The 27,986-nt window shown below is 37.7% G+C and overlaps 1 protein-coding gene across 1 annotated transcript; it reads right to left on the reverse strand.

The window, feature by feature from the left end:
- On the reverse strand, positions 1–27,966 carry LOC127806248 (DNA-directed RNA polymerase 3B, chloroplastic). Its single transcript, XM_052343426.1, has 19 exons — positions 27,006–27,966; positions 22,623–22,826; positions 22,400–22,530; positions 21,929–21,998; positions 21,437–21,495; positions 21,076–21,193; positions 18,790–18,903; positions 18,255–18,386; positions 17,453–17,869; positions 16,429–16,479; positions 16,056–16,126; positions 14,761–14,845; positions 14,496–14,648; positions 2,921–2,995; positions 2,749–2,838; positions 2,484–2,531; positions 2,279–2,393; positions 1,195–1,298; positions 1–690 (listed from the first exon to the last, which is right to left on the reverse strand). Exons 1-19 carry the CDS (start codon positions 27,840–27,842, stop codon positions 580–582), a joined length of 2,985 nt encoding a protein of 994 aa, XP_052199386.1. The 5' UTR covers positions 27,843–27,966; the 3' UTR covers positions 1–579.
- Positions 27,967–27,986: the final 20 nt, after the last annotated feature.

A 27,986-nucleotide genomic window follows, 5' to 3' on the forward strand; every position in this document is an offset into this window, starting at 1 on the left:
TAAAACCAAAATTTAATTTCCCATTATAGACATTACAAAGGTGGCCAATATCTATCTCCTCTTCTACAACATCCCTCTTCTATTTTGAATTCGGTTAGAAGAAAAATACTACTATACAGTCAAATACAGAGGCTACAAAAAATGAATCAACTGGTCAGCCAAAAACTCTAACTAGCAGTAGTATAGAAACAGAATAAACCCCTCACCATTTAATTCCCTAACGATCAACTGCAGGAAAGGCCTCTTCAGAAGTCTTCTGAATCTTAGAGTCAGTATTAAGTATGGCTGGAATGGCCAAGTCGTTCCTTGGGGCTGAGTATTAAGTATGGCTGGAATGGCCAAGTCGTTCCTTGGGGCTGCAGAGAGGCAGCAAATGGCACAGGATCTGATTCTGCTCTCGACCTTCACTAACACAACCGCGAACACGCGCTTTTGCCTTCCCATTGTAACTGTTCTCTGAGTTCCACCCCCATTTCCCAAATCAAACTTCAGCCAAACCACCTTTGATACATTTTCTGGAGGCTGAAATGGTGGAAATGTCTGCTTGGAGTAGCAAAGATGCTACAGATATGTGGAGTGTCAGTTGAAGAAGTATGGAGACTGGAGAACTTGTTGCAAGTCGAAGTCACCTCTAGGTGGGAGGGGAGGGAATGTCAACTCTGGATATGATTGTTGGAAGTTTTCCAGCAACTGGATGATCAGAATTTGTATTAGCATATGTGCATGGGAGTAACTAAATTGAAAGTTTTTCATTTCAAGTGTACTTTTGACACAGATAGTTTTTCATATCAAGTGTGCATTTGACCCAGATAGTTCTTGAACTAAACGAAGAGACTTTTTGAGAGGGGAGCTGGTAGTAACGGTAAGATCACTCGTATGCCATGGATAGGTTATGGGTTTGAATTGTGAAAATAACCTCTTCGGAAAAAAAACAAGGGTAAACGTTGTAAAAAAGAAAAATAACTCTTCCGACCCTTGCAAAGCGAGAGCCTCATGCAATGGGGACATCCAAGATAAGACTTTTTTTAAGTGCCCCCCAGTAACTTCTTCTGTCTGCTTCATTTTGAGGAGCAGAGCACAGTGGTATGATCAAAACACCTTAGGAGCTCATTTACTTTGTGGTTCTCGTGGTAATATTTTTAAGAAGAGCATAGGTACTCAATTCTAAATATTAATTAGGCATAAGATGCTTACATTTTCAAGTACAGGGTAGCTATACAGCTCCACAAACTTTTCTCTGAGGATCCTATTCATCCTATCAACATCGCACGCATGCGTCCAGAAGGAATCATGCACTCCTGCAAGAGATTCAATGGACAGGGATGTGAGCAATAGATAATGAATATAATCTCTCATTTCTAAAGCTTCTTCCTCAGTCTTGCACAAGGAAGAGCCAATAAAGCATATTAAAGACACGCACACATACTCACTCTGCTTTTCTCCAATATTACGTCACTTTGCTAATAATATGTAACGAACTTCAATAAAAATGCAATAGAAGCTTACAAAGCCTTTGGACTTATGGCAGGGGCCTCACACAACATTATGCAGGCACGCCAATAACAACTTTCAAAACAAAATTAGGGCAGAACATGGCAGGAATAGATACAAAATAGATTCAACATTTCATACAAACACATGAAAGTAGTTCATAATCTACATATTAGGGAGAAGCCTCAACAAAATTTCTCAGTACTTATTTTAGGAAATCACTAAATATATCCAGGTAGAGGTGTCGTGTATTCTATTTGCAGATGACGTCATGTAAGTGGATGGGACAGAAAAATGTGAGAATACTGAACTTCAGATATGGAACAACACTTCAGAATATTGGGGGGGGGGGGGGGGGGGGGGGGTTGTTTAAGTTAAGCAGATTGAAAACCAAATAAGGAATTGAAACTGGTTCAAACCATTAAAAAATAAATTAAATAAATATAAAATATATAATACAATACACAATAACCAGTACCTTCGAAAATAATTCCGATTAAGGTAAGGGGGTTACAAATTCAAATAGTAAGTGAACTACGAGGGTTTTGATTCCTTTAAACCCCAAAAGAATATGTAGGCAACTTGATTTATATAAATTAAGTCCAAACCCTTTTTTTTTTTTTATTCAATCGGTTTGAACTGGAACCAAAATCGTTGGGAATCAGAACCAAACCCTCAGGGAACTGGAACCGGAACCAGAACCGTCTATAGACAGTTCGGTTCCGGTTCTGGAATCGGAACGGGAACAGTCGGTTTTGGAACAGTTGTCAGGCCTAATATTACTGACCTGCAAAACGCAATCCAGCATCCCTGCATCCAATAGCTGTCATCATCATGTGTGTACCATCAAGCGAGTGCACAAAATTTGGGGGAAATGCAGTCCTCTGTTTCCGGACTTCGACCTAGTGTTCAACATGATAACAAAGGTTATGAAAACAAAGAATGTTGAACATAAAGGAGTTTTTAATCAAAAGCTGACAATACAAATTTACCAAGTTGCCCTCTCGCTGCAAAGCCAACACCTGAAGAGAAGTTCTTATCTGCAGCATCACAGTGTGATAAGTTGACACTAATATCAAATATTCATCCTATCCTGACATCCAATTACAGGCATATCTGTCTCAAGTTGCAGACTATATCAGGAACTACATCATGTGATTCCATCATGCAATTAAGGATCACATATGTGATTTCATCATTATGTGATTTCAAAAATTAAAAAAAAAAAAAAAATGCGAAGAAGGCTCTGAAACTCACAACATGCCGTTCAGCTTTAAAGTAGGGTTGCACAACAGGAAGACCTAGAGTAGTAGTCCACCGCACAGGTTGATTTTCTGAAGCAATAACCTGTAAAATTTGCATGTGCAAGAGTCATCTCTCCAGCAATAGTAAAAATTAAACAATCCAAAAGTTTGAAACAAAAGCCAACCTTTGCACAATCACCAAGCCAACCCATTATGCTACGTGCAGCTTCAAATAGCTCTCCAAGGGCAGCCATCGTCACCTAGTCAAAATTATAGAATCAGAAGAATGATTAAAATATAAGATATTATAGTCTGACCAATTTTTGTAAATCTAAGCATTAAATTCCATTACCCTCAAACCATGACATTTTAAACTAAGCAAATACAGAACATAGAAGAAAAAATGAAGTTGTGGAAAATCATGGTCTTGAAATCAGTTCAATACAGCATTTGTCAGTCAGTAATTCACCTATCCATATGGCACACATCCATCTAAAAGTATAGACGGCATACTTTGGGTCACATATTAGTGTTCCACCAAAAAACTATTGCATGAAGCATACAGGAATCAGCCTGTCTTTTTGTCTGTTTGGTAAGAGGGAAGAAAGTGAGGAACAGGACGGGAAGAGATCGGAGCAAATGGATTGGATTCCCATCAAGGAACCAATAAAAAACTAGTATAGGACAGGGCATGCAAGCTATCATTTTTCAATAGCCAGGTTTTTTGGGCAAATTTGTTTCTCTCTCTCATATACTTCTGCCACCCCACTGAACATAAATGGAAAAGATTACAAAGTCAAGAAACATTATCTTCTTGTCCTCTATTTCCTCCATACGAAATGAAACAAGAGGAGGGTCTTTATAAGGGATTCTTTGATCCCTAGTAACTCTCATCCTCACTTTTTCACGTGGTAGATGCTGCAAGCTGAAACAGCATTATGGGAAAAAGCTATGTAAACAACAGAGGAATCTTCATCCAAGATGAATTCGGCAGATCTGCTTCACATAAAGATGCTAAAAGACAGTGATCAATGAATCCGCGTTGACTCGTGTTGAGTTATGACTCATTGATGGACAAATACTTGAGCAGTCCCTTGGCAGGAAATGGAACTACTTACCCCTAGTAATAAAAAAGAAATCTTCCATAAAAAGGCACCATACACCTTCCAACCAAAGGTGATAAATGCAATGCATTTCCGGAAGTACTTTTCTGCAATGCATGCAAACCATTCAATGTTCATCACAGCGTTTACTCATATCCATGTTCTCTAGAAAAAGTATACAACAACAACATATCCAGCCTTTATCCCACTATGTGGGGTCGACTACATGAATTCTAGACTTCCATATATTTCTGTCTTTTGTCATATCTTCATTTAGGTCCATACACTTCATATCAAACTTTAATGTCTCTCCCAAAATCTTCTTAGATCTGCCTCTACCTCTTTTTTTTGACTAATTGTTCCATTTCATCAACTCTCCTCACATGAGCGTCTCTTGATCTCCTTCTCACATGACCAAATCATTTTAGTCTAGTCTCTCTCATCTTCTTCTCGATTGGCACTACTTCTACCTTATTACGAATAACTTTATTTCTAATTTTATCTTTTCTTGTATTGCCACACATCCATCTTAACATCCTTATCTCCGCTACGCTCGTCTTTTGCTCATACTGGTATTTGACTACCCAACATTCTGAGCCATACAACAAGACTGGTCTTATAACTGTCCTATAGAATTTTCCTTTCAGTTTTAATAGGATTTTACCATCACATAACACTCCTGATGCATTTCTCCATTTTAGCCAATCTGCCTTAATTCTATGTGTGACATTCTCATGAATTTCTCCATCTTTTTGAATCACCGATCCCAAATATCGAAAATAGTCTTTTCTTTATAAGATTTGGTCTTCCAATTTTATTATAACATCCTCCACTCTTGCATTCTTACTAAATTTACATTTAATATATTCTGTATTCTTTTTACTTAATTTAAATCCCTTAAATTCTAAATTGTTTCTCCACAACTCAAGGTTAGTGTTCACTCCTTTTGTTTCATCCACCAACACTATGTCATCTGCAAATAGCATACACCATGGCACCTCTGTCTGAATATCTTTAATGAGTTCATCCATTACTAAAGCAAATAAATATGGACTTAGTGCAGAACCTTGATGCAGTCCTATTGTAATTTTAAACGGTTCAGTATCCCCTCCGCATGTTCTGACCCTTGTCTCTACACCGTGATGCATGTCCTTAAGGGCTTGTATATAGGCTATTCGGACTCCTTTCTTCTCTAAAACCCTCCATAATACTTCTGTAAGGGCCCACTCTCGAATATTCCCGCTAGCATAGGATATTCGAAAGGAGGTCATCACAGAAATGATATAGAACAACCACAATTAAACAAACAACTCATTTCATCTCAAGTCTCACCAAAATGCTAACAGAATCTTCAAGTTAGGACGCGTCCCCGTACACCTCTATCCTCAGGCCTTAGTCCCACTGGACTCACCCCCAATAATAGCTTTCCCTTTACTTGGAATGGCAAAGAAGATCAAGTGAGCCACAAGGCTCAGCAAGTTCTAGGGTAATAAACAATGATCATGAACCAAGAATAAGGTGACACCAAAGAGAGTACTCCAGAACATCACTGATGTATACAAATATCACATTTTAAGACTTGATCAATTCCAAGTTAAATGTATCATGCCACCATGTACTATTATGCAAATGTGCATATAAATGTAATATCAAAATCAAGTCTCATAGGCTCGCGAGCCATAAATCAACACATGCCAAAGTGTATCACATAGACAAAACCTCACAATAAATATGGAGCCAACTTGCCGGGCTATGGCCACCTCGTCCCGTGCCAAGTGCTCTAGGGTACCCTTTCTCCCTCCACGCAAAATAGGTGCGCAAAACATATATATATGGAACCTGTACATGTATGCATCATGTATGCATTTGCCAACCACATGTATTTAAATTCCCGATTTTGCAATATTCATGCTGTTAACATCACTTACCATACCGGGTATTTTCCCCATCATCAGATAAATTCAACATATCTTACTTCATAATGTTTACCACATTCAAGATGTAATTTATGGCACAAAAATGCTTAATGTAATTTACAACACAATAATACTTCTTTGAGAGATGCTATTTAATATTAAATCTCAATTCACCAGTTGAGGTGTATTATAAATTTAATAACTATTATTCCCATCATATGATTGTTGTGATTTCATTTAACCAGTGATAGTATGCATTTACTTGCATTCATGCTCATAGCTCAAATTCATTATTCGACTTCATGCAATCAAATGACCACACCACGTGAAATTGCTGACCAAACATAATCCTGAAATTTTTCTAAGGTAATGGACCAAATAGACATTTTTTGAAAATGTCTTCATCTTGAAAAACTAACTCCCGGTAATTTGATTACTAGCATTTATTGTTGTAAAAATGATTTTTAATGAATTTTTCAAGAAACGGAAACTATGTATTTCGATGGTGGTAAAATTGCAAATTCATGGATTTGTACTAAAACCAAAATTCTAACTTTTTATTTTTATGGATTTTGATTTTTTTGATATTTTTATTGAATCCAAATGGGGGGTACTTTCTTATTTACATTTATGTATTAAAGTAAAGGAAAGTAAAATATAAATTAAGGAAAATGCAAACATTTACTTAAGGGTAAATAAATAGGGTGAGCGATGATAGCTCCCATTCAAGGCATATGGGACGAGCTCGGGAACAGCTCGAGGTCTTGAGGTCGCAGCTTACGGAGAGAGCTCAAGAGACCTCGCGGGAAGGACAAGCGAACGAGCTCGGGGTCATGAGGTGAACGAGCTCGCGGTCAAGGGGTTGAGCAAGAGCTCGCTGGACGAGCTTGAGGTGAGGCGCGCGGCAAGAGCTCGCGGCCAAGAGCTTGACAGATGAGCTCGCGATTAAGCGGCCAGGGAGCTTATAGGTGTGAGCTCGCGGCAAAGAGCTGGAACGAGCTCGCTAGAACATCAATGAAGTTGAACGTGTATATATATATATAACTGGGTTTGCCGAACAGAACAGAACAGAACAGAACAGGGGCATTCGAATGACTATTTAAGCATAATATATTGTGGATTAGCTAGGCAGGGCATGCTTTAATAAGCTTTTTAAATCTCTAGGGGGGGGGTATCAGCTCGTTACGCATATTGAATATAAGTATTTACAAGTGGGTCTCATATATATAGGCGAACAGTTTATATATATTTTCAGTTGAGGCTTTTGCTGTTTGCTCCAAATACCTTAATGAAATCATTTAATGGTGACTTAACACTCTACATTCAGCTATGGGTGAGAGCTTCCAAAAGTGATGCAACATGTACATATATAAATGCCTGAACAGGGAGCAACGAGCTAAACAAAAACCCAGCTGAGTAAGAAGGAAAGCCATTCACTGAACAAATATTAGGGTGAATCAAACCCCGCTTGAGAGACATCAAATGGACTTCACAGCAACTAGGAACTTTATGAACAAAATAAACACAGTGGAAAACACTAACAGCGAGGTGACACAATAAGCAACAGTTTGCAAATCAAGGAAACTTGCATTTCAATATAGAATATATCTAAGAGAGAGCTCGCACTGAAAGATAACGTGGTTGCATTGGAATAAAAATGGGTAAGAGAACTTGCCTGTTGAGAATGAAATCAGAGAGAGTTCCACCCGCGCACATGAAGCAAATAGCAGTAGCAAACAGAAGTGATGGAATAGGATGGAGAGGGTGAAGAAGAAGAAGAGCACGGAGATGGACTAAATAAACAATGGAACAGTGCATTCAAAAAGAAGGGATACACCTTGCACTGAAATAGGATATTTGTGCACAGAGGCTGCTGGGAAAAAGGAGCGCGCACAGGTCTGCACGCCAGCTCCAGAATTTACTGAAATAACCCTCTTTTCATATTACAAACAAAAAATATCCAGGGACTTGAGTGACAAATGCTACTTAATTTATTTTCTTTTTCCCATTTTCTTATTACACCATCAAGCCCATTATTTCCAAATAATTTCTCACCATGGGCCTAAGCCCAAATCACATATATCCCATATACATATATTCCAATCCCACCAGGCTTAATTTTCTACTTGGGTTAGACATCTCATTAACTATTTAATTGAGGCCCTTTCACTTAAATTTCTGATTCCATGCACCATAGAATAAAATTATGTAATCTAAATTATTTCTATGCCACCAAGGAAATTAACATTAAGCATTAATAAAAATATTTAGTCCAACATTCTAATTACGAAACACTGACGTCAAGTATTAAAACACCTAGACCCACTTTAGGGTCGTTACAACTTCTCTAAGGACCCTATCATAGGCCTTTTCTACATCTATAAACACCATATATAGGTCCTTCTGATGGTCCCGATACCTTTCCATTAGGTGCCTCAGTAGATATATAGCTTTCATTGTTGACCTACCAGGCATGAAACCAAATTGATCTTCTGAGACCTCTGTTTCTTTTCTGAGCCTCTGCTCTATTACTCTCTCCCAGAGTTTCATGGTATAGCTCATTAATTTAATTCCTCTGTAATTTTCACAGTTTTGAACATCTCCTTTATTTTTGTATATAGGAACCAAAGTACTCTTCCTCCACTCATCTGGCATCTTTTTTGATTTAAGGATCGCGTTAAATAATTTCGTTAGCTAGGAGATGCCCTCTTCTCCCATGCATTTCCATGCTTCTATTGGTATATTATCCGGTCTCACCGCCTTATGATTTTTCATCTTTTTTAATGCTTGCCTTATTTCATTTGAACTTATGCGTCAATAAAATGTATAGCTCACGTTCCCTTCGAAGTTACTAAGATGTCCCAACCTAACTCTTGTGTCGCCACCATCATTGAATAATTTTGTGAAATACTCCTTCCATCTCTCCTTAATCACTCCCTCATTCACTAATACATTTTGATTTTCATCTTTTATGCATTTCACTTGATTTAAATCCCTTGTTTTTCTTTCTCTTGTTTTAGCTAATTTATATATATCCCTTTCTCCATCTTTCGTATCAAGTCGTTTATATAGATTCTCATATGCTTTTGACCTTGCTTCACTAACAGCTCTTTTTGCTATCTTTTTTGCTTCTTTATAATTTTTTAGATTTTCTTCATTGTTGCACTGATATCCAGCCTTATAACAAGTTTTCTTATTTTTAATTTTCAATTGTACATCTTCATTCCACTACCAAGACTCCTTAAGGTTAGGGGCTCTACCATTTGTCTCTCCAAGGACTACCTTTGCCGTGCTTCTAAGGGCATTAGCCATTCCTCTCCACAATTGGTTTGTCTGTCCTTCTCCATTCCATTCCCTTCTACCCTTAATTTTTCTTTGAAGATTATTTGTTTTTCCCCTTTTAAATCCCACCACCTGATTCTTGGATTTTGTTTTATGTGATTTTTTCTCTTCCAATTTCTTACTTGAACGTCAAGTACTAAAAGTCTATGTTGAGTAGTCAAACACTCTCCCGGTATCACCTTATAATCCCTACAACATAACCGATCCTCTTGTCTCATGAGGAAGTAATCTATTTGGGTGCTTAATGTGACATTTTTATATGTGATTAAGTGTTCGTCTCGTTTTTTGAACCTAGTATTGTTTATGATGAGTCCATATGCCATAGCAAAATCTAGAATAGACTTACCCTCATTATTAATTTCCCCGAATCCATACCCTCCATGTACCTCTCTATAGCCGTTTTCGTCTCTACCCACGTGACCATTTAAGTCACTTCCAATAATCACTTTCTCTCCTCTTGGTATCATTTGTATGAGTCCTTCTAGATCCTCCCAGAATTTTGTTTTTATCTCCTCACCTAACCCCGCTTGTGGTGCATATGTACTAAAGATATTCAGTCATTCTTCCTAAACTAAATGTTATGACCCTAGGGTTTGGTTAGGGTTTAGATGGAAAATTGAGAAGAATTCAGGAGAGAGAGAACTTGAAGGGAGACAGCAAGAATAGAAGTGGAATAGAGAGGAAGGGAGAGAAGAGCATAAAGATGCGAGAGAGAAATCTTAGAGAGAACTGAAGAGAGAGAAGCATTCAATCAATTATTACTTAATATCCTCCAAAAGAGCCTCTCGGGTAGCTTATATAGCTACTCTCATTGTTAGTGCTTTCAGTTATCATTTGTAACTGAAAGTATTACAACTTCTCATCTAAAACAGAAATGTAACTAAATGAATACAAGAAAAAATACAAATCAGTAATTGCCGCATGCTTAATGACCGTTGTATCCTAGGGTCATGACAATCCCCTCTCCTTAAAAGATTTCTTGTCCCCAAGAAATCACAGCAAGGCTCCAAAATAATTTTGGTCATTGATTCTCCATGCCTCCCCTCAGAAGAAATTACTTCATCCAATTCCCATCTTCACTACTTGGTTTCTCCTTCGCCTTTTCTTGTACTTGGCTCTTGGTTTCCTTTTCCTTTGCCTTCCCATTTCTTTTTCTCCAAAAATAATAGTACTATGATTTGTTGCAACACCTAGTTCAACCATCGACCCATGCCCTGCTGCTATCAAAATTAATTTGAATTGACTAGTCATACCTTCCACCGTATCATCTCCAACAGTATAGAGGGATTCAAACTGCTCTGCAAGCCAAAACCAGAATTCATGCAGTTGCTCTCCCCCAAAAATTTGAACAAGCACAACAGCAAGAGTCTTGTTTTCCTCGACAACAAATTCCTCCACCGTCTTCCCAGCATCTGTTCCTTCCTCATCTTCAGTAGGGGTCTCCTTCATTAGAGTATCTCTTACTTCCTGCACATATGAACTGTGATTCCCACCGACATCCTTGCTCATTCTTTCCTCCTTGCTGAATTTTTTTGTTACAATTGGCTGGTCCCACTCCAAGTTTTCCTTAGATTCGTGTTCAATCGGATTTGCAGCTATAGAGACTCCTTCAATCTGTTGGTTGCTCTTAGTAGATCTGTTAGGCTACAGCTCATTCTTTCTAAATATGGCTTCCAAGGCTTGTTCTTGATCCCTTGCTTTCTCAGCCACTTGTTTCACAGTTGTAGGTATCATCATCTTAACCAATGATCTCAATTCGTCCTTTAGACCTCTAATAAAATTAGAGACAAAGTATCTCTCCGTTAAGGCAGGTTGCAAGGTCAACATCAAAGACCTTAATTCTTCAAACCTATCCTGATACTCCCATCACTGATCCGACCTGTTTAAGTTTGTGAAATTCGTCAATCGCTTCAGTCATTAACTTCTCTCCAAACTGGTCACCTCGATCCTCCACAAACTCAGTCCGATTAACCTCCATTTCAATTGAAATACTGACCCGATACATCTTAGCAAGCCGAACTAGCAATTCGTCCATTCGATCCAGCGTTTGCTTGAAGTTGGTGCAACTTTTCTCCCATGATTGCACATCATTTTCCGCAGCTTCCTCAGTTCCTCTTGAGTTGAATCCAACAGATCTTCCCATAGAGAAATGCTGAGACTGCATCATAGATATACTATTATCATGAAGCTGTTCTTTTTGGTACAAGTCCATGGCATAATCAGCATTGCCACCTATGAATCCTGGTAAAGCCGGAAAATCTTCATTGCTGAACTCTTGGTTTTGCTGAACAATGGGGCTAACTCCAAGGCCTTGTTTACAAAGTGAACCCAATTGTCCTTGAGACCCTCCAGCAGAACTAGGATGGCTGGTTAGCTGGACACGGCTCTGAGATAATGGCCCCCCAACAGTTGGATAGGAGTTTCTTAGTATAGAGATCACCTACGAAGAAGCTTGTTGAAGTACACCACTGATTAGTCTGTTAGGGCCTTGAATACTTAAATTTCCAGAGCCACTGCTGGCAGCTAAATTAAGGCGAGAAGCAAGACCAAGCATAGATAATCCTCCACCAGAACTCATGCTTCTCCTGATGCTTCCTCCACCTACCCTATTTCTCATTGAACTAGTTATTCGAGGACCAACATTTCCTAGAATTGGAGACACTCCAAGTCCTGGAACAGCACTACGGTTACCCATCGCTGCAGCAATTGGCAGAATGCTAGGAATAGAACCACCAACTCCATTATTGCTGCTACTAAATCCAGGGCTTCCAACAACACCAATTCCACCTCTATTTGTCATGCTTGAGTGACCGACTCAAATTCAGCAACCTTAGATTCCAAAAGGCTGGATCTGAATCAGCCTTTAGTTGCTGTTGATGGCCTCCAAATCAATTACCCTTCAAACAACCTGCTGGCTCTGGTTAATTTCAGAAGACAACCTATCCTAATCAGCTTCGGAAATTTGCCTGCAACTTCTGAAATCAACACTTCCGCTGCGCAACTCTAAAACCACAAATTCAGAAGACAACCTGTTCTAATCAGCTGTTGATTGAATCTGTTCGGTCTCCAAATTCACCAGAATTCAGTTACTAAAATTGCTTCGATAAATTGCCAAGACCTACTGATAATCGATCGCTTCCAATCCACAACCTTAGCAGCTTCAAGTTTAGCCAATCTAAAGTCACTGGAATCTAAATTCAGCAAACTACTCCGCCTCGATCACTGCTAAGATCACTTGAGAGCTGCCTGACTCACCGCCTAGGGGACGATCGGCTCCGTTACAGTACTTCAAAGTTGCCTCCAGATCTCAAATGAAAGTCACCGTTGGAAATTAATAACAGAGAAGTATCGTTCCACTCGCCGGAATTCCACCAGATCGCCGAAATTCACCCCTAGACCGTTTCCAATCGCACCTTCCTTCCCACCTCGGTCACATGCAGTGACCTAGACCTGTTCCGAGAGTCGCTTGCCTTGCGTTGCCTGCAATTCCGACCCTTACTGATTTACCAAGGACCATCGGATCTGTTGTAGCTAAGTTGTCACGATCCTGCTTTGTTGCAGTCTTCCTAAGGATACGATTGGTTTTTGTGGCTGCCAAAAATCAATCTGAATATGTTGATCACTGTCGGAACTCTCCCAACCCGCGTTGTCTTCAATTCCAAGCCGAAATTGCTTTGATCGGCTTCGCCTTCCCCATCCGAGTTCAACTCCAGCTTGCAACTGGCCGCTATCTACTCACAACCAACACCAATTAAGATCCGCAATGGATTCACCACCCAATCACCGTCCACTTCAGCTTGCATCATCGGAAATCGCTGCTTCTTCCCAAACTTATTGCCGAGGATTGTCGAAATCACCGCCACTTCCGAAAACGCCTACTGCCTTGATCAGTTCTGCAATCTATCGTCTGAACTCACCTGCTGCTACCGGATTCCGTAGTAGCCTTCAAATTTCGAGAATCAACCTCCGCGAGACAGCAGATATCGATCCGTTAGAGATTAATCAATAAAGAAAGTCGTCGAGGAATGGTGGCTCTGATACCAAATGTTATGACCCTAGGGTTTGGTTAGGGAGAGAGAGAGAGAGAACTTGGAGGGAGACAGCAAGAATAGAAGTGGAATAGAGAGGAAGGGAGAGAAGAGCACAAAGATGCGAGAGAGAAATCTTAGAGAGAACTGAAGAGAGAAAAGCATTCAATCAATTATTACTTAATATCCTCCAAAAGAGCCTCTCGGGTAGCTTATATAGCTACTCTCATTGTTAGTGCTTTCAGTTATCATTTGTAACTAAAAGTATTACAACTTCTCATCTAAAACAGAAATGTAACTAAATGAATACAAGAAAAAATACAAATCAGTAATTGCCGCATGCTTAATGACCGTTGTATCCTAGGGTCATGACACTAACCTTCACCATAATAATCCTATCTCCTATTCTCTTTACATCCACTACCTCATCTACTAAGCTTTTATCCATAATAATCCCCACTCCATTTTTCGCTCGATCATTTCCTGTGTACCATATTTTATATCCAATTTTTGATAAAATTTTTGTTTTTTTCCCTACCCATCTCGTCTCTTGAAGGCACATAATATTAATTTTTCTCATAATCATCACATCTACCACTTCCATAACTTTGCCTGTTAATGTTTCTATGTTCCATGACCCAATCCTTAATCTATGATTTTGTTTTTGGCCTTGACTTTGAATTTGATTTTGTTTTTTATTTTGATTTTGTTTTTTATTTTGGTTTTGATTTTGATTTTGTACTAGCTTCTTTACCCACATCTGTCCAAGCAAATGCGGGGACCTTTGTTCATTTGTAACTACATCCGGGCGCCGATGCAGTGGCCCTAGCTCAATTCAAAGAATAAAGGGAGACATGTTATGAAGGAATCAATTCAAAGAATAAAATCTTATTTTTCATTAACTCTATATTTTCTTAAAATTTCTTTGCTACCAAAGCCTTTTTGCGTGGGAAGGTTTACAAGCTAGTTAAGACCCTCCTAGGTGTCAGGTAGGGTGGCCAACCACTTATATCAGCAGTAGGAAAATGAGCTGAATTCCTATTTCAATAATGTCTATCCCTTCCAGACCAGAAGTTCAAAACATATTGGTAAACAATGGGTTCAGCATCGCCACTTGTTAAGAATTTTTAGCAATAAAAACCAGAATATCTCTCCAGTTTTTTGTAAAATAAGCAAAATTTCAAGAGCACTGGAGCAGCAATTATGTTCTCCCAACATTAGGTACTACTCAGCCTAAGACCACATGCATTCTCTGGGCTTACGCAATTATGTTACTAAGCCTTCCATGGACATCTGAGACCACCGTTTATTATAATTAATTAATTTGTCAAAAAGACAATGAAGAAGATTTACGGGTCAGTAGAAGCTTACCTTAGCAGCATAGCAAGATGCTTTAAAAAGCATGCTATCATCAGTAATTTGACCCTTTTCCTGTAATCTTCTTCTGATCTGCTCTCTTGCCCCAATGTAAGTAACACCATATACTGAAGTCATCACTGTCTGTTTCACTAGCTTTCTATCCACCTGAAAGCTAAAATGGTTAAAAGGTCATTAACTAGATTTAATAATCCTATAAAGACAACACTATCATAAGTCAGAAGTATCTAGCCAAAGGCCAACAGAAGAAGAAAACAACCTGTCCAATTAAGAGTTTGGCTAGTAAAGCACTTGGATTGGTTGCAGGATCTTTATTGCTGTCCCTTTCCATGATGTCATGTACCCTGACAGATAAAAGTTTCTATTTTAAGAGTTTTCCCATGCAATAAAACATATCAAAACAATTAGTGTAAATAAAAGAAATAAAAAATTCCCAAAACCACCCTAAATAGCACTGAGCATCCCTTCTTAATAGAGAAAATGTCACACATATCAGACATTCCCTGCCATTTATGTGCTGCATAAAAAGTTAACAAAAATGTGTGGATATTAGCATGTTGAGGATAAAATACCAATTTTGACCTTGCACGCAAACATTTGTTTATTTACCTTCATATTTATGTTGTGATGACAAGAAAACTTGAAAAAAAGAAGACCATATAAGCAATGAAAACACACCTTCTGACCCTACCTTTCTTCTTTTTCTTCATACGGATCTAAGTTCAGGCTGACCCAGATCAAACCTAGATATTGCTGAAACCTAAATTAGGGTTCAATCGAACTTGAATATAGATGGTGAACAAGAAAAAGAAAGTCCTGGACTCAATAGGTATGGTTCACTGGCTCTGCAACCAGATCTAGATTTCAGCCAGTAAATTAGTGGTTTATCAGACAGATAGAGAAGAGGAAGGAGAAGACTAAGAAAGTCATGGGCTGGCAGATCTAGGCTTGCCAGCTGCACAATCAGATATGGGTTCTGGCCATCTAACTCACTAGTTCACCAGCCAGGGATGGCAAAGAAAAGGAACAAGGAGAAATCAAAATTTAAGTGAAGACTTAGTTACAAAATAGGCTACCATAATACAAGGGAAAATCAGTAATTTCACATCATAGCTCTAATAGAGGCACTCTGATAGGAAAGGGATAGAAAAAGAATCATGCTTCCCATTTTATTTGCTCAGTGGAGGAGGAAAGGGAAGGGTAAGAAAGGGGTTGTCTATTAACTCATCCAAAAACCAAAAAAAAAAAAATAGTAAATGAAAAACGTAACTAATTTATCAAATTTTCCCAAAGATACCCATATAAGGCATCCTTTGGAGGGAAGGTAACCCTCCCTCTTTTCCTAAAACCCCCTCCCTTCTTTGCCTCATTCTTTAGAAACTCTCTTCATCCATGTCCTTTTCCTTCCCCCTTTTATTCCCCTTAATGTCCTTCCACAAGACAGAAACCATCTTTCATTTTTGACAGTATCTGCAGAAATAGCTATTTATATGAACTTCCCGTAACAAATGCTTCACAGATCAGATGTTTAACACATGATGGATATTGTTATACCTAGCAGCTATTTCAGAGTAAACATCAGCAGGTTTCTCTCCAGCAACCAAGTTGACGGCAGCTGCTTCCATCTGTAGAAACAGAACCCTCATACAAATGGCAGAGTATATGAATGCATTCAAAAAAATTATCAATGCAATCAACAGTAACTGAAGATAAATGAACTAGAAAAATTTGGCACCAGATATGAATGAAGGCTGAGGTTAGATCTCAATGGCCTCATAAACATAACACGTGGACATATGCGTACCAAGAAGCAACACAAAGATGATCATATAACAACAACAACAGCAACATATGAAGGCTTACTCCCACTATGCAGTATGCAAGAATGATCATTGTATTTAGCAAAATGTTTGAACTGCAAACTTACAGCATCTCTTCCCAGGGCTGCATAGTGCTGTAGGCCATTGCATGAACCATCCTGAAAAGATAATGTGAAACGTGATCAAAGAAGAAACCAAATAATATTAGCCTGCTGTAAGGAAAAAAAGAAAATCCTATTAACTAAAATAAACCCTAAAACATGCCACAGTTCAGGATATGCAATTAAAACAAATTAAAACCATTCCTCCATTTACAAACTACAAACACAAATTCATGGATACAAATTCTGCACGAGAACTGCCTAGTGGCATTAGAGATATGGGAAGGAAGAGTCCAAGCCTCAATAGAATCCAAAGCATCAATTTCCCAAATGGAAAAAAAGAAAAAAGTTGTTCAACATACTTAAATGGTGTAAATAAAGGTCAAATTGCTGTATCTTTCTGCTTCATATTTTAAAGGGTGTGCTATTTTTCAATTTACTCTTCCACCGAAATTGATGCATTTCCCTAGTTACAACTTAACAGCTACATGAAGTGGATGCCTCTGATCATGCTCCATCAACTATTGAGGTCAACAACCAAAGGACATTATTTTTTGAATTATTTCTAGCAGAATTTGGAGCATCTAGCTGGTTCTGTACTTTAAGTTCATTGAATGTTTCACCTTGATTGATCTTAGCAAAAAGAAATTGTTTCACCTGAGGAGAGGGCAGCAATTGGAAGCAGACCCACTTGCACCTATGTTCTTTGTACAAACAAGCCTGAGGACAATTGCAGCATCTCCTCAGGTTCAAACAAAGCATTTGAATGTAGTTTCAGACGATACAGTAACCTAAGGCTACGGTGCATAAAATATTTAGCACATATTTCAGTTTTTTGTAATACATCTCAGTTTGTTAGCGGCTACAGTAAACTGAGCTACAATTGGCCTTGCTTCTACAAATATTTAATTGCTAAAACATGTTTTCTCAAAAATAAAGCATCACTGAACAATTTAATTAAAATATTTTTCAGCTCGCATAACCCAAAAATGTTTCTTTTAAGAACCTTAAGGGTCAATAGAACTTGTACCTGATGAATAGGCAGGTGGGAGATGACAGTATATGGTGATGAGCTCTTTAAGGCTTCTGACAGATTAATACAAGCCGCCAAACATTGAAAAGGATCTTCAGCAGTTAACCACCACTGATTTCCATTAAGTGGGTTGTCTGCTGAATCTAGTACATCATCCAGATGATTTTCCACAAATGCTAGTCGCCCATCATAAGAAAGCTTTTCAACACCACCTGCATAGAGGTTTGCCAAGTGTATCTTCAGCCAACGTAACCCAGACTTGCCTAATGGTTGTCCTTCTGCAAACTCAAGAACTCCTCGGCAGAGATCAGAACTCAGATGATTCAAATGTGGATGCATAGGATAAGCACGACCCCTGAAATCCAGATTGTGGGGATAGTAAAAGCCTTCCTCATCTCTCATTTTCCGAGCCACCTGTTTCAAATATTTATTCTTAGAACTCATTCCTACGGAATGAAACCTTAGGCATACAATCTGAATGTGTCCCTTCAAGATTCTGGCAAAGTGAATATTTATATAAACAAGCTGTCTCACGTGTTAACCAAGCCACCAAGATAGCCTCAAAGCAGCCTGATAAAAGTCTTTTAATGTTCAAATTAGCTAGTAACCCAAAACTTACAGTTGCCTTCCAGTGGAAAATGTAAATATGAATTACACTACTTCTAAAGCAGTGACTTCACTAAATTGATGAGAAAATTCCCCAAGATGTTTTCCCTGGAAGGTGAATTAATCCCCAAGAGGCAGTACAACATAATAAGACAATAAGATGTTTAACTCTTCAAATATAAAGACAACTTACAGAAAGTTTAAGTTCAGTATCACATCGTTGAGAATGCAACTCTTGGTTAATTTTTTTGGCCTTCCTCACACTCCATTTCCATTTCCTAATGTCTGCAAAATCATCTGAGTGCGGCCTCTCAGGTATGGAAACCTACAAGTAAATAAATAACACAAGCTTGATTACATGAGCTATAGATGAAGAATGCTAGTTTAACATATCCATCCGTAAAACTAGTCCAACCAGGAGTAAGACCCATACAACAGGCCAGAAGAATTGCAGAAGAGAATCTTTGGATAATCGTTCTGGATAGCAATGAAAAATGGCAGCTACTGAATGGGAAAATTTCAGAGATATAATCTTCTAATCAGATTACTGGCAGTTTCCCATTTGATGACAGATAAACAAAAACTGTCAAGATGCTCTATAGTGATGATCTGCATATTCAAAACATGCCATGGACTTGGTATTGATGGTAGACCACTCTCACAGATCATCCAAAGAACTTTCATGGGAAGAGGAGTTGCTTTAAAGAGATATTTCAAGATGCACTCACATCTTCGCGATCAACAAGACCACCAATGTCGCCACCGCCAGCCCAAATACTCTCCACCACACTCAAAACTCTTCTGTTAATTCTCCACTTGGTACTTCCCAGAGTATCCAGGGCCTGCAATTTGAAATCAATGTATTTGTAATCAACTAGACACAGTAGAGGAACACTAATGCTTTTATCCAGCTAATAACAGTTATTTAAACAAGCAAGTTACAATAGTGATTTGAGTACAAATAATGATATACTGTGACACACATGGTATATATCAAGTATTCAAATTATGCAAAAATAAGTACCATCATGATTTCACTGGATTTTAGGACTAACATTATGATCATTTAACAATTCTCAAGCTAGTGCATCCAACAAAAACCATATAGATAATAAACAGTGATCCAGGAAAAAAAAAATCAAATCATAGAACACTAATGTAATGCTTTTTTCTTCAATAGATAAACAAGAGACCACAAAGAGGGGGAACTCTTTACAAAATGCATTAGAGCAGTGCTTATAGACAGCCTAGACTTAAGATATATGGGAGAAAGAAGAGAGAATGAAAAAGTTCATTTACTAGACTTAAGATATATGAGAGAAAGAAGAGAGAATAAAAAGGCTAGGTCTTTAAAAGCTGCAATCTGATTAGCACAAAAAAAAAAACCTACATTACTGATAGGGATTTATTTATCTTGTTTTGAGATTACTTATCTTGTTTTGTATTGATTTACCACAGTTGTTTAGATGATAGAATTATATTTGAGGAATTAAATAGAGTTTTACTTGATTTAAAGATTAGAATTATATTTTGATTAGATTGTTATCTTTTACGTATGTTTATAAGGCACATAATGTAAAAATAAAGCACTGTTAGAACAAATGCAAAATATGACAAACAAAGAGATGCGATGAAGGGAAGAGAAAACTCAGAAAATGGGCAAAATTGGAGGCACACTTTTTCAGTCAATGGAATAGACAGGAAATAATCTTAAAACTAGCAGCTCTATCTTCTTTTTTTTTTTTTTTTTTTTTTGGTGGGGAGGGGGGGGGGGGGGTATTATTCGTTGTGGGGCTTAGGCCCAGTAGGTATTTCCTCAGGTTTTCTTGTTCTGCCATTAAGAGAAAGATAAGAGAAAATATGGATTACAAAATGCGTACCAAGGGAATTTGAGTCACCATAACAGGCACATAATGTATTGAGAAAATTCAGCTTTTGATGATTGAATAATATGATTTCCCCTTTGCTATGTTCTTCTCCCTAGCTTCTCTCTTCTCTTCTCTTCTCTCTCAGCTTTTCTCTTCTCCTTGCTTCTTTCTTCCTAATCTCTTCTCTTTCTTATCAACTTTCTGCAGTATCATTGTTGTCCCATCATATTTGGTACTATAATTGTATTTGTTTAATTAAACATTATCCGACATGATTTGGCTGAAAAATACATGATTTCTTATGTTCAAAAGTGAACACACTGCACTCACATGGTTTAAATTGAACTGCAAAAATGGACAAACTGAAATCTTTTTGCTATTTGAAAAGATAAAAAAATGCCCTACATGTTAAATGTCTCAGATAATCTTGAGTTCATATACATTCATTTTGACACTTATCTATCACTAGGAAGTTAATTGAAAACATATACCCCAGAACCTCTCGAAGGTCGATTGTCAATGTTTAAACTTCAAACCGGGAGCCTATAATAATTAATAAAGTAAAGAAATATATCAACTATCAACAGGAAGGCCACTATTCACAACAAGCAACTCTCAGTACTTCTTGAAGAAACTCCTGAAACATAATCCAAGGATGATAAGCAACTGAAATTTCTCCAATGTGCAGTTCAAGTTACAGGCAGGACCCTAGCACAAAATTTTACAAAGCCAGCTTTCTACCCATCTCTTCTGAATGGGGGCACCACAGTCACATGAAGTAAAAGACCAAAAAGCAAGAAACCTACACAGCCAGAAGCTTGCCCATTGTATAAAATTCTTAAAAGTGAGAGTGTCATCCTCAATCAAAAAGAAAATCTTTCGGTTTCTTCTTATCCTGTTCACAACAAGTAGTCAACATCTTAATTGGCTCATAGAAAATATCACTTGCAGCCTTGTTCAAACATTAAAATCTCAACACAGATCAACTGAGAGATTATCATAATGTCTAGTCAATTATGCAAAACAATCTGTTCCCAAGAAAACTGAGCAACATAAGCTAGCTGGCAACTATGGATTTGCCCCACTTGTAAGGCAGATATCAAAAGTAAAAGGGAAAAAAGATACATTTTGACATTCAATTTTTACCTCATATACTTTCTGCATTTGTTTTGCTGTGGCACTCTTAACAGCTTCTTGTTGCCGCCTGGATCCATGAGTACGCATAAGATAAGAAGGTAAGAACAGGTATCCCCCTTTGTCATACCTGGAAGAAGTGTTGTAAGAAATACAAGTAAATTCTGGCTGAGAGCAGGGCTATCCACATTTTATTGAGTTCAATGTAATATTTCTTCACAATTACAGTCTATTTTTTCCAACATTATAGACTTTTAAAGAGGTCAAGATAAAGGCAGTCAGTTTATCATAACAAATAAGTGTATTAACAACCCTGAAAAAGACCACATGAAAAGCCAGGTGAACATCATGACATGTTGAGTTCATATCATACCCTTTCCATTTCTTTGGAGGCACCAACATTGGCACATAAGGAATGATCATATGCCTAGCCTGCATGCAGGAAAAATGGGAAGATTAGACATAAAGTGGGAAGTCAAAAAGAGAAAAAGAAAAAAAAAAAAAAAAAGGCAAAAACAAGCACTCGTTTTTCTTATTGCATATTTGGAAGTTATAATGATGCAAAAGATGTGTATCAGTTAAATAAATACACGTCAACATTTATTCCCTCGGTTAACATGTGAAATAATATATATCAGGAAAGAACCAGTGCATTTCAACATGGATATCTATCTCCTGACAGATCACTAATAAGGACTTATAAGAGGCACATATATTTCCACAACAGTGCATCTAAATCAACATTAGGGGAATCATTTAGTATACGAGCAATCATTGTCATTCAAACAAACAAGATTTCTTAGACTAAGATGCAAATACATATTACAGAAACCAATCAAGCAGAAAAGATGAGATGTTAACTTACAGTTCTATCCAATCCTGTGAGGACTAGAGGATCACATTCTATAACTCCATACCTCTTGACAATCTTCTGCCTACAAGGAGCAAACAACAGAACAGACTCATCATGTTGCAAGGATATAATAAAGCAGAAGCATGCCACAAACCATCCTCCATGAACCTGCACTATTATGTTATGTATATTACTTTGATAACTTTAATAAAATACTTAAATTGCTAGGATACATTCTAAAAAGTAGCATATAACTTTAATAAAATAATTAAATTACTAGGATGCATTCCAAAAAGTAGCATCACATAAACAAACATAGGAACTATCAAGCATCCAGAGAAAAACAAAACAAATTTGCCACACCAAAAATTGGTTAATGATCTAATTGTCCAAATATTGGCATCATGAACAATGCGTTAAGAGGGAAGGTGTCCTGTTCTTTGAAGATAAACTGATGATGCACAACCAGACTAACATGCTCACCCAACGTCATTTGTAATTCTGAATAGGTGCCTAAATGCAGGTCGAATATCAGGTGGGCAATCTGCTGACTGGTCAACTGGACGCTGCACATAAGCTGTTTCCATTAATAACTCTATCAGACGGCAACCCAGCTGCATCACATTAGGAAAATTAAAACTATAGACATAATATATTCACCCATCAATTATTAATATTAGCAGGAAGAAAACTTAAGGCTGCAAACCTTAGCCTGTGTGTCACGGCCCCAAGGCTTTATTTCTTCGTTCTGCACCAGCTTTTGCACCTCAATTAACCTTTTCCTTTTAATTAAATTTTTTACTCGTTTCCTTAGTATCTCAGCATCCTTACTGAAGCGTTCAGTAGTTGGAGCTACAATCTTCTTTCTCCTGTACATCTTTGTTTTCTCCAAGAAACCATGAATCCTGATCTGCACTAAATGTGACAACAACAATGGTGTAGATGGATTTATAATTAACCCAAAACAAGTGAGATCACATTGCTTGAAAATCCTGTAACAAACTGACTCACTAATTCAGGACAACTTGCAATAGGTGTAACATACAAATCATACACGAGCTAACAATGAATGTCAATTCTGATGGAAATCATGGAACAGAGTGTACGGGGCACCATCCAATGCAAACCAGACTTGATTTTGCACTACACCATATGTGAACCCACTAAAAGAATTTAGACAGATGATAAAAACAAGGCTAACTGGATTTGAGTACAATAATGGTTACATGAAATAACTATGTAGAGCATATACACAAACTTATTTAATCAATATCATTCTAAATGTGTGAAGTCTAGCAGTTTAACTTGGAATCTCTCAATCAATAGTGAGCGCACAACTGCTTCTCTTACTTGTCTTCCGTTATTAATCCTTATCACATGAATAACCTTTAAGGAATCAGTTATTTTTAAGCAAAAATCAAGTAAAGCAAACAAGTGTTTTCACTACACTATGTGTTAACTCACTGAAAATAATTAGAAAGTTGTTGAAGACAAGGAAGACAAAAAGGATTTGTGGTATACCAAAGGATCTGAAGAACTAAATAGAATAGATACACAAACTTATTTAATCAATACAATTCTGAATATGTCAGCTCTAGCAGTTTAATTGGAATCTCTCAATCTGATGGAGAGCCCACAACCAATTTTATTGCTTCCCTTTCCATCTATATGGCATTAATTATTACCACATGAATGAACTTTAAGAAACTAAGCAGGGGAAATAAAAATAAAAAACCAATAGTCTTTAAGAAACCAATCTTAAATGACAGCAGCTAAAGTAATACTGGATACATCTATAAAGCAGAATTTTTTTTTATAAAAATACTACATTTCTAAAGCTTATTTAAAAAATTAAAACTTTCCAAACTATTTATAAAAATACTAGAATAATAGGTAAGGACTGTAAAACTCCTTACCTATTATTCAGATTGGACACAAATTCATATTACAAATGGTAAGTACTCATATGGAGACAATTACACACAGGGGAAAAAAAAAAAACCTTCCTAACTATATATTTTGTATGAAAGAAACTACCTCTATATTTTGTTTGACTATCTATATTTCTTGTACACGGTTTTCTACATGCCCCCTCAAACTAGGCTATAAATATTAAGGAAGCGCACCTTGGATCTTCACACCTTCAAACTAAGTCTTGGGTAGATTCTTGTCCACCTTCAATTTTTCTCTTTATGAAGTGTTTGTTTATTTAGGTCACTTTGAACATATTGAGTTGTTGTCAATATCTAATTAGAAGACTAAGATATTGAGTAACTGAGAGGTCTACTTGACAACGCCTATGCAGTGTCTTTTGTGTTGGAATACGTCTCATTTGTGACATACTAGATTTCTTGTGTCGTCTCATGGAGGATGAAATTTACTCCGATTTGATGTGTCTTCAAGGTCAGAATACTTCTCCTTTGTGGCATTCACTCATGTAATCTTGTGGAGGATGAAATTTGCTCCGACTTGCTATGTCTTCAGGGTCGGAATACTTCTCCTTTGTGGCATTCTCTTGTGGCATCTTATAGAGGATGAAATTTACTATGACTTCATGTGTCTTCACTTACAGTAGATTAATTTTATGACATGAGACTTCTTGGCTCTTCTTGGTTGAGTCCTTGTGAATCACCCTCTTAGGGTATTTGGCAATGTCGGCAAATGCCTTGATGTGAGACTTCTTGGCTCCTCTTAGCTAAGTCCTTGTGAATCACCCTCTTAGGGTATTTGGCGATGTCAGCAAATGCCTTGACATAAGACTTCTTGGTAGTCCTCTTCGCCTTCTCTGGTGTGAGTGACCGTTTGTCTTCTCTATGAGGAAGACCAATGCGACTCTTGGCCTGCGACCAACCGCCTACATCTACCATCTTCGATGCCAAAGTGCGGCTTTGTGCTACGCCATTTTATCCTCTCAGACAACGGCAATGGTTGTCCAGGGTTTTGTGCTATAAACCCTTTTGTCTTCCCCGTCGATCTCCATTCTGCGACCCTTCACTTTCTCCGATGCAACTTCGTGACTATGGTCGATTATCCATTTGATGGTGACAGTTGTGAATGTGGTTAAGGGCAACAACGACAATGATGGTTGCGGCTATAGCTACGGTGATGGCAAACAAAGAAGAAGGAGATGGGCAATGGCCGACAATGGCAATTTTTTTTTTTTTTTCTGCTCTCTCTCCCTCTGAACTCTCCATCTCACTACTCTGATACCATGAAGAAGTTCGGATTGTAAAACTCTTTAGTTATTTTCGGATTTGACACATTTATATTACAAATGATAACTGCTCATATGGAGATAGTTACATAGAAAAAAAGAATAGCCTAACTGTATATTTAGTGTGAAAGAAACTACCTCGATATTTTGCCTAACTGCCTAACTGTCTATATTTCTTGTACATAGTTTTCTACAGTTGAAGTGCAAAAGTGCAAGCACCATGGGATCTCACTCCTCATGGTAGTGAGTTCTAGTCACTTAACTATTCCAAGCTGGCATTGTTGCTAACTTGCAAAACTTTGTAATATTCTTATAAATAGTTTGAAAGCTGTAGAATCCTTTTTAAGTTTTAATTGTACTATTTTTACACCAAAAAATAAAAATCTATAAAGCAACCAAAACATACAGAAAATCATGTATATGTATATATGCTATAGCTTCTATATTTTTCTCTCTTTCCCTGAGAAAACATGAAAAAAGGACATAAACCACATTCTCTATGATATAGTGCAGTAGGCAATGCCTTATACATACAGTACAACTGAATTGAATATCAAGGTCTGTGTTATTTACTAGCCACAAAAAAAAAAAAAAGAACAGAAAAGAAAAGAAGGAAAAGACCACACCCTGTTCAGTTTTTGGACCATGTAAGAGATGGGTGGTCCACTTACGCAGTAGAGGGTACTCCAAGTTTCCATTTGGCTAATAAACTACAATGCCTAAAGTCTTGGAACAAGAAAGCATTGGGGAATATCAGATTAAGAATGAATCTCTTTAACAGAAAAGGAAGACAGGTTGACAGGCTTGCACAGGATAAGTTTAGTAGGAGAGCCAGTTTTAAGGAAGAGGCGAACCAGCTTTTTTGGTCAGAGGGGAAATTTGTTGGAGAAAAGAATTGAGGATGATTTTTTTTCAAGGAGGACAATAAAAATACTCTTTTTTTCCATAACATGGTCAATGCCAATAGAAGGAGAAATAAAATGGTCATGCTTTTGGTGGATTGGGAGGGAGAGGAATACAAGGGCTTCTGAGGACTTGTGGCATTTGGTTTTGCAGCAGAAGACTAGTTTCCACGATTGAGGACGTGTGCTCTTTTGCTTATGTGCCCTGTTGTATAGTTTTTGTACAATTGTTATTTTGCCTGCTAATTCCTAGTGAGACTACCCTTTTTTTTGTTTATTCTATTGTACAAGGACTGCCACTTAAGGCCTGTTTTGGTACAGAATTCACTGTTAGCCCTCATGAGGTGGTTCTGTATTCTTCATTATCAGTTCCTTAAAAAAATAAAGAAACTAACATATTACAATCAAATGTATTTACAATTTCAGGTTCTATTAAGTTCAAATTAATCATTTTCTCACACAAGGACGTTTAATCTAATGAAAAAGACATTTCTATTTGAGCTCACTAAAAATGAGCTGTTGATGTGTTAAGGCCCTGGTTTATATGATCTTCCCTAGATGAAACTCCATTTAATTTACATGTCAATACATTAAATTCAAATCTTTTCCCGATAGAATAAAAACAAAATGAAATAAATAAGCAAAAAAAGGTTTGGACAGGCTTGAATAGCTTAATTTTAGTTTTTAATTCAAAACATATACCATGTTTGATAGAATTAAATGATGCATTTCCAAATTCCAATTCGTCATTCTTGACCATATCCTTCCAAAGAACAGCCGGATATACCTCCATTACTTAAAAAAAAAAAAAAAAAAAAACCCAAATGTAGCACCATATTAGAAGGATAAAGATGTTCTAGTAATTCAAATTCACTCACCAACTTATTTTCCCTTTGTTCATGTCTATGAAGTTAAAACAAGAAAGCAACCATTTTTGTTTCACATAATGATGTAAGGACGATTCATGACTCACCTCCTGCTCAATTGCCACACCAATCTGAACTGCAGCCTCAACAACCCTAACAGAGCTGTCCTCTTTTCCAGCCATCAACATAGCCATCATCTTATGCATCACAATAATTGCCATCTTATCAGCAGGCAATGAATCAATATAAGGCGCAAAAGCAGCCTTCTGCTTCTTCGACCGCTGTGTCCTCTGCTCCTTGGTAATCGCCTCCGTCAAAGGCTCAAACCAACCCAAAAACAGCTTCTTCACATAAGGCAAATTGGGCGCCAACTTTTTCTCACACATTTCCTTCTCAAACTCCCGGTACTCCTCGACCATCTTTTCCCAAGCCTCAGTCTCTTCCCTAATTTGCCGCCTCCTCAGCAAATTATACTTCCTTCGGTCAACTTCTCGAAATTCTGAATTTAACCCATGTTTAACCCTCTTGTACAAATTCTTTACAAACAATGAAGTAATCCACGGCGGGTCCTGTATAAAAACCCTCCGAATCGATTCTCGAGGATGAATCTGATGAAATCCATTAGGACTTGGCTGCAAATTGGTCAATTCCTCCAGGTTTTCGAGCAAACCCTCTTCCGTCGAGTCCGGCAAGGGGTGCAAGTGAGTGGAAACTAAAGGGTTCAACGACGGCAATCTGAGGTTGTGAGGGAAAGAAGAGGAAGAAGAAGAAGAAGAAGAAGTAGAAGAAGAAGAAGAAGAAGAAGCGATCGGGAGATTTTGAGAGAGTTTCTGACAATTGGGGCCTGAGATTAAGGATTTCCTCTTTGGTTTCAGGCTTTTGGAACCCCATGAAGTGTGGAGTTGAGCCCTGGGGCTCGGCGATAAGGAAGCTATGGAAGCCATACTTGCAAAACCAGAATATACATATACTTAGATAGATAGAGAGAGAGAGAGAGAGAGAGAGAGAGAGAGAAACGAAGAAGAAGAAGAAGAAGAAGATAAACCCCTCTCTTAAACCCTACACTACAGATATTATGACAGGGAAGC

Source organism: Diospyros lotus, chromosome 7, assembly GCF_014633365.1.
Source record: "Diospyros lotus cultivar Yz01 chromosome 7, ASM1463336v1, whole genome shotgun sequence".
NCBI classification, from domain to species: Eukaryota; Viridiplantae; Streptophyta; class Magnoliopsida; order Ericales; family Ebenaceae; genus Diospyros; species Diospyros lotus.